The sequence below is a fragment of the Chiloscyllium plagiosum genome, chromosome 15, assembly GCF_004010195.1.
Source record: "Chiloscyllium plagiosum isolate BGI_BamShark_2017 chromosome 15, ASM401019v2, whole genome shotgun sequence".
In the NCBI taxonomy this organism is placed as follows: domain Eukaryota; kingdom Metazoa; phylum Chordata; class Chondrichthyes; order Orectolobiformes; family Hemiscylliidae; genus Chiloscyllium; species Chiloscyllium plagiosum.
Genome location: NC_057724.1, coordinates 1,995,086 through 2,001,987, shown reverse-complemented (window position 1 = coordinate 2,001,987; position 6,902 = coordinate 1,995,086). Strand labels below are relative to the sequence as shown.

The 6,902-nt window shown below is 44.3% G+C and overlaps 1 protein-coding gene across 3 annotated transcripts in view; it reads right to left on the bottom strand.

Annotated features, from left to right (window-relative positions):
- Positions 1-6,902, bottom strand: part of nup62l (nucleoporin 62 like) — a 62,896-nt gene that overhangs the window by 50,990 nt on the left and 5,004 nt on the right. For all 3 annotated transcript variants that reach the window (XM_043704276.1, XM_043704275.1, XM_043704277.1), the window contains exons 2-3: positions 6,379-6,673; positions 656-1,068 (exon numbers count right to left, since the gene is read on the bottom strand). In XM_043704276.1, the coding sequence (XP_043560211.1) occupies positions 656-1,068; positions 6,379-6,665 (700 nt within the window). In that variant the 5' untranslated portion in view covers positions 6,666-6,673. The remainder of the gene's footprint in view (positions 1-655; positions 1,069-6,378; positions 6,674-6,902) is intronic.

Below are 6,902 nucleotides of genomic sequence, written 5' to 3'. Positions count from 1 at the left end.
GGGGACATGTCAGGGGTGGGTTCTTTACCCAGAGAGTGGTGAGGGCATGGAATGCGCTGCCTGTGGGAGTGGTAGAGTCAGAATCTTTGGTGACCTTTAAGCGGCAATTGGATAGGTACATGGATGGGTGCTTAAGCTAGGACAAATGTTCGGCACAACATCGTGGGCCGAAGGGCCTGTTCTGTGCTGTATTGTTCTATGTTCTATGGTGTAAATACGGATAGAAAAATAAACAGACTATGGTGTCTGGAGAAAGGGTACCAGGAAGCTGCAACTCAGTAGCAAGGGCATCGGTCACTTATGTATGCTTATGCTAAGTTCAGGTTTATTGATGTGGTTGTCATACGTCTGGACTAGTAACTCTAAAATCCCAAGTTCAAATCTCACCTCAATAACTTGGGATTTCATTAACCTACCAAATCACAAGCTGATGTCAGGCAAGGGTGAGGAAACTACTTCCCCTCAGGCTGTAACATTGCTGAACAACACAGTCTGAACAACTGGGTACATCCAGCTGTTTAAAAACAAAACTAACAACAGACAACTTATTGTCTCCTTCCCAGGGAACTTGAGCTGCTGCCACGTTTTGGTATGAAGCAAAGAGCATCGACACAGCACAGCTAATGGAGAAGCTTCAGGTTAATTGTGCACCCACCTGTAGACTGTGCACCCAGAGAGAGTGGTGCCACTGGTTTGGGAGCTGCTGTAGTTGCTGGCGTGCCAAAGCTAAAGCCAGTAAGAGTGGGCGTTCCATTTGTAGCAGCACCGAAGGTAAATCCACCAGCTGCTGTAGTCTGGGTTGGGGCAGCCAGGGTAGAGGTGAATCCAAACCCAGTAGATGATGTTGACTGAGGCGTGGTACATGCACCCAGGCCGAAACCTCCCACAGCTGGCTGTGCTGGATTGGTGCCGAAACTGAAGCCTGTAGGTGCTGTGGTCTGCGCTACCGATCCAGAGGACAGGGATGGACAAGTTGTGGTGGTGCTGGTAGCAGGAGCATTACCGAAGGAGAAGCCAGAGACTGGATTGCATCCTGTGCCACCAAACCCTAAACTTGGCTTGTTCGCTCTGCAGAGGAAATATAAAATTCAAATATAAGGCTGGTATCCCTATGTGAAACCCAACCCACACCATAAATAAACCAGGCCCTGCCAATCCTGGAGTAGGCACTGAACCAGGAATAAAGCAGGCTGAATCTATCTTGGAGTATACAATGAACCAGAAATAAGCCTGGACCTGTCTCTCCTGTGATGTATTAGACAATGGAAAAATAATCCAGAGATTTTCCAAAGCAGTTGTTTTCAACCTGGGGTTGAATCTTCATGACAGATGGTGGAACTTGAACTGATTACTTTCTCAGACCCCAGCCTCACCAAACTGACTGATAAACCTGTTCTGCCTATCCTGGATCTACGGTAAACAAAATCAATGTGGTTTCTGACAGATGTTAGATAGTAAGTAACACAGAAGGAAATCTCAAAATCTAAGAAGCAATTTGGGATCAAAAAGGGAATTTATGCTTTGCTGAAATATTAAGTGATGTTTTACATCCTTCTTTATCAACAAGAAAGATGCTAACCAGGCCAAGGAGAAAGTGAAGACAATTCAGACAATGGAAGTAATACAAACTGACAAGGAGATAGATACAGGGTAGGCTGCATCTACTTGTCAAGATACCAGGACCAGATGACAGGCATCAAAGGATGCTAAAGAAGTGCAGAAATTGCAGAGACACTGAACATTACCTTTCAGTCTTTCCTAGACTTAGGAGTGCTGTGCTGTCAGAGGACTGGTGTAATTAGATTAGATTACTTATAGTGTGGAAACAGGCCCTTCGGCCCAACAAGTCCACACTGCCCCGCCGAAGCGCAACCCACCAATACCCCTACATTTACCCCTTACCTAACACTACGGGCAATTTAGCATGGCCAATTCACCTGACCTGCACATCTTTGGACTGTGGGAGGAAACCGGAGCACCCGGAGGAAACCCACGCAGACACGGAGAGAACGTGCAAACTCCACACAGTCAGTCGCCTGAGGCGGGAATTGAACCCGGGTTAAAAGATTAAACTGGACTAACGTAATATTAAAGTGTTAAACTGCACCGTCTTCCTCCAGAAACTGAAGTGGTGGGGATAACATTCATGAAGGAATTCAACAACTCCCACTGATTTACTAAAACTCTCCTGCCTTTATCAAATTAAACTCTCATTCAGTCCCTTCCATTCAGAAATGCTTTCATAGCCACGTCCTCAGAAGCTCAGACATAACACACCTATATTGTCTTGTGGAACCACCGAGTCAGGAATTGTTTGCATAATGATACCCCAGGATTAGGGCATTTATATTTACATTATCTCCACGGATGACCTCATTCTACCATTGTACTGGGGTAACGTGATTATTGGAGGGGGGGGGCAAGTGGCCAGAGTATCTGTGAGCATTATCAACTGACCTTATAAAGGGGATGTGTTTGCTTTGTTCGGAGCCTCTTTGACTGGACTTGACACACCTGCGAAGAGGGTCAATGGGGTCACCTAGTTTGCACAGGCTTTAATAAACGTTAATAGTTTGCACAAGTTTGTGCGTGCGAATTACATCTCGTGTGTGAAACCTTAGGAAAACGTTTCCTAAGGTTTCACTGGAGAATTGCAAACATTATGATCTTGGCGAAAAGGTTTAACCCAACAACTGGAGGCTAGTCATTTTAACTTTGCTGATGGTAAACACAGACAAATAAGTCACCAAGACAACTCTGGGCTTTATTAAACATTTACTTCCCCAACATCTCAGATTTGGCCTGTGCAGCTGTCTGTACTGGAGAATTCCAGATTCACTACCCTCCAAAAGGAAGACATTTTTTCCATCTAAGATCTAAATAGTCTACTCTGTCTTCTGAAATTGTGGCCTGATTCTAGACTCCCCAGCCAAGGAAAACAATCTCCCTGCGTGGATACTAATCCAGCTCCATTATAGTTTTGTCTGTTTCAATCAGTCCTCTCCTATCCCTCGAAACTTGTGAATTCAGGCCCAGTCAAATCAGTCTCTCCTCACAGGACAGTCCTACTCTCCCTGTTATCAGCCTATTTAATGTCCTCCATGGCACATATATCCATTCTTGGATAGAGAGGGCAATGCTTCACACAACACTCCAAATATGGTTTCCAAGGCCCTGTATAACTACAGTGAAGTCATCCCCGCTTCTAAGCTCAAATCCTCTTGCAGTGAAGGCCAAAATACGATTTTCTTCCTCATTGCTCACTGTACCTACCTACCGGTGTGCAAGGGCACCCAGATCCCTTTTGTACATTCACATTTCCTAATAATACTGTGCCTTTGTTTTCCATACAGTTATATAACTTCACATATAGCCCCGTTGCCCTGCATCTGTTGTGTTTGCCCACTCAGCAGGGCTTTGAACCAATTTTAGATTATCAAATCAATTGATAGTTGACTGAGTGACATGAAACAGAATAATGTTTAATGGAAGTTATTTTTGGTCTGGACTAAGAGGAAGAACTCTCCAGAGATTATTCTTGGGACTCTTTCTTTGCTTGACCACCTTGTATTTTGATTCTGTCATTGCAATGTCAATGATAGCATTACCATCACTGAAAGCTCCATCAACATCCTGGTGTTTCCAATGACTAGAAACTGAAATACACAACCCACAGTTATAACTATTTACAGAGGTACTTCAATTATCCGAAGTCCATGGGCAGACAGGTTTTCATTCAGATAATTGATTATTCTGTTAATTGATTTGACCGTAAACAAAGAAAACCGCACTGCTCATAACTGCATTAAAAAGCATGTTTACAGAGTTTTTATTTCATTCAATCACTAAAATTTGTACAAACACTAGGTAGTGCTTAAAAATTCATGACATTTTACAAATCAGGTTTTTCTGTACCTGTACAGTAAATAGAATTGAGGTAGAGGCCGGTTATTATTTCCGAAGAAAAGACCCAGCCACTGTTGCTGGAGGTGCTACTGTCTCTTTTTTTGCGAACAATAACATTTGCCAAAGATGCATCAACTTAACAGCATAAACTTCATCTTGTACTTCGCACCACTCCATGAAAAGTCGCAAACTGTCAATAGCTTCGTTAACAGGATGGTGGTTTTGGTATCAGATTTTTCTGAGTACCCATGCCATCCGTACATTCCTGCTGTTCTGTGACAATGTTGACGATGTGATCGTCGCCGAGTGTCCCTGTTCCAATGTCGTTGCTTGTGTTCTTGAAGCAACATGGATTAGCATACTGCCAAATGCAGACAAGCAGCAATTTGAGTGCTGGTGACATTAACACAATGGAAAATCGTGATGCGATCCTTCTGCACTTTTTGAACTGACACCTGCTTTTCCGTGGTGGATGCAAGTATTTTATCCGGCAGTGCACTGCAAAACAATCGACTTTCATCAACATTGTACAATTGCTCAGGTTCATACTTTGCTCTCCAAGAATGCCTAACTGCCTAATGCTGTGACGATGTGTAACCAGCCCAATGATATGCTGTGATCAGACTCACCAGTGTGGAGTCGTTCATGGAAATGGACAGCCTTTTCTAGTTTCATCGGGCCAGATACAGGAATTCCCTTTTCACACTGCTGTGAAAACCACAAAAAATACAACTTGGTTGAGTTGGTCATTCTTTGCTGGCTTCATGGATTTTCTTTTTAGAGCATTTGCTGTGTCATTTTGGATAATGAATTTCTCAATCTCCAGTCTTGCTTTCCTGATGTCGGACACTGTTGTACTCCCGTGCAATCTTTGATGCCTTTTCACCACGATCCAGACGCTGTAAAATCTCACTCTTCTGTTCAATTGTCACTGTGGTCCGCTTTCTCTTCACAGACATGGTAAGTACGTACAAGCACAACCAGATACAAACTCAGAAAGAAGTTGTAGAGGGAATAGAGACACCACTGATTTTGTCATGCACTTTAAATCCTTCAGCATGTCAGTCGTTTTTGTGTTAAAATTCTTTCAACACTGCAACAAACGACTGAGTAAGATTGTTGCACCAGTGTCATTACCACCTTTGCTGCAACACTTGTACATCATCTTCAGTGCAAGTACCTCCCTCTATTCCTCAGTTAAACGAAAGACACGATTGTTCCAACATTGTCAGTTAAAATTATTTTAACACTGCTACAATTGACTGAGATTGTTGCACCAGTGTCATTAACACCTCCCTTTGATGCAACATTTGTAGATGACCTTCAGTGCAGATAACTCTAATTTACCCTGTATTGTTAACAAAATTGTATTGATGGTGACACCATTGTCGGTAACATCACTTTGTTGTAACAGTTTCACAGGACCTTCAGATTCTGTTTGGATAATCCGATTTTCAGCTAAGTGATATTCAGATAATCAAGGCTACAAGAGCAGGTCACTTCCTAATTCCGCAAATCCTGTCCATCATCCACAAGGCAGTCAGAAGTGTGACTGAATCCTCCCCATTTGCCTACAGGTTTGCAGCTCCAACAATACTGAAGAAGCTTGATGGCATCCCAGAGGAAACTACCTGCTTGACTGGTACCACAACCATAAACACACACGCCCTCCACCATTGACATACAGTGGCAGCAGTCTGTAAGATGCACTGCAATAAGTCACAAAGGGTCCTCTAACAGCAAGTTCCAAACCTACGACTTCTACATCCTAGAAGGACAGTGAGGAACAGGTACATACGAACACTTTCACCTGCAGTTTCCCTCCAAGTCACTCAGAATTTTGTCTAAGAAATATATTGCCATTCCTTCACTGTTGCTGAATCGAAATCCTAGAACTTACTCCATAACAGCATCATAGATGCCCAACTCACCAAGGACTGCAAAGATTCAAGGCAGCTCAACACCAAACGGCGGCACAGTGGTTAGCACTACTGCCTTACAGCACCAGAGACCCGGGTTCAATTCCCACCTCAGGCAACTGTCTATGTGGAGTTTGCACATTCTCCCAATGTCTGCGTGGATTTCCTCCGGGTGCTCCAGTTTCCTCCCACGGTCCAAAAATGTGCAGGTTAGGTGAATTGGCCATGCTAAATTGCCCGTAGTGTTAGATGTAGGGAATGGATCTGGGGGGTTGCTCTTCGGAGGGTGGGTGTGGACTTGTTGGGCCGAAGGGCCTGTTTCCACATTGTAAGTAATCTAACTAAATTCAACTAATGGTCAAAAAATTGGTGGACTTACAAGCAACACTCACATCCAAGTAGGATACGTCGACAACAAATGACTGAAAATCATCTCTATTCTTTCTTCCTGCCAACATTCTCTATTCAGTTCAACACATATATCCACTCCCTTCAGGCCATTTAGCCACACCAGGTCCAGTCTATGGACTGTGAATATTAATATGTGACCTACCCAAGAGAGAAGCCTCCAGTAGCGGTGGTTGTTGCTGGCTGTGTCGGCAGGCAGAATCCAGTGGATGACGTGACTCCAGTAGTTGGTGTGCTGAATGAAAACAGACCAGCACTGGGTGCTGAAGTTGCCGTGGCTGTGACCTGCTGTGGTGTTCCAAAGCCAAAGGGTCCTTGGGAGGCTGCAGTGGTACTGCCAAAAGAGAAGGCACTCCCTGTTCCTGCACCAGTCTTGGGAGCAGTGAAGGAAAAGCTGCTGCCTCCACCTGGATTCGCAAAGTTGAAACTCATTTTGTAATCTGGAAGGAAATGGAAATCAATTTACTGGTTGTGGCTGTTATGCTATGTGCGCTGTCAAGCAAGGAACTTAACACAACCTCCTCCTTGCCTTGCGCTCTCATGTGCAAAAAAGTTTCATTCCCTCACACATCTCTCCCTCATCCCCCCCACATCACCCTCAACCACCCCACCTTACGAACCTCTCACTCAACCGCCTCACCTCACCTCCCCCCACCTGCCTCTCCCTCA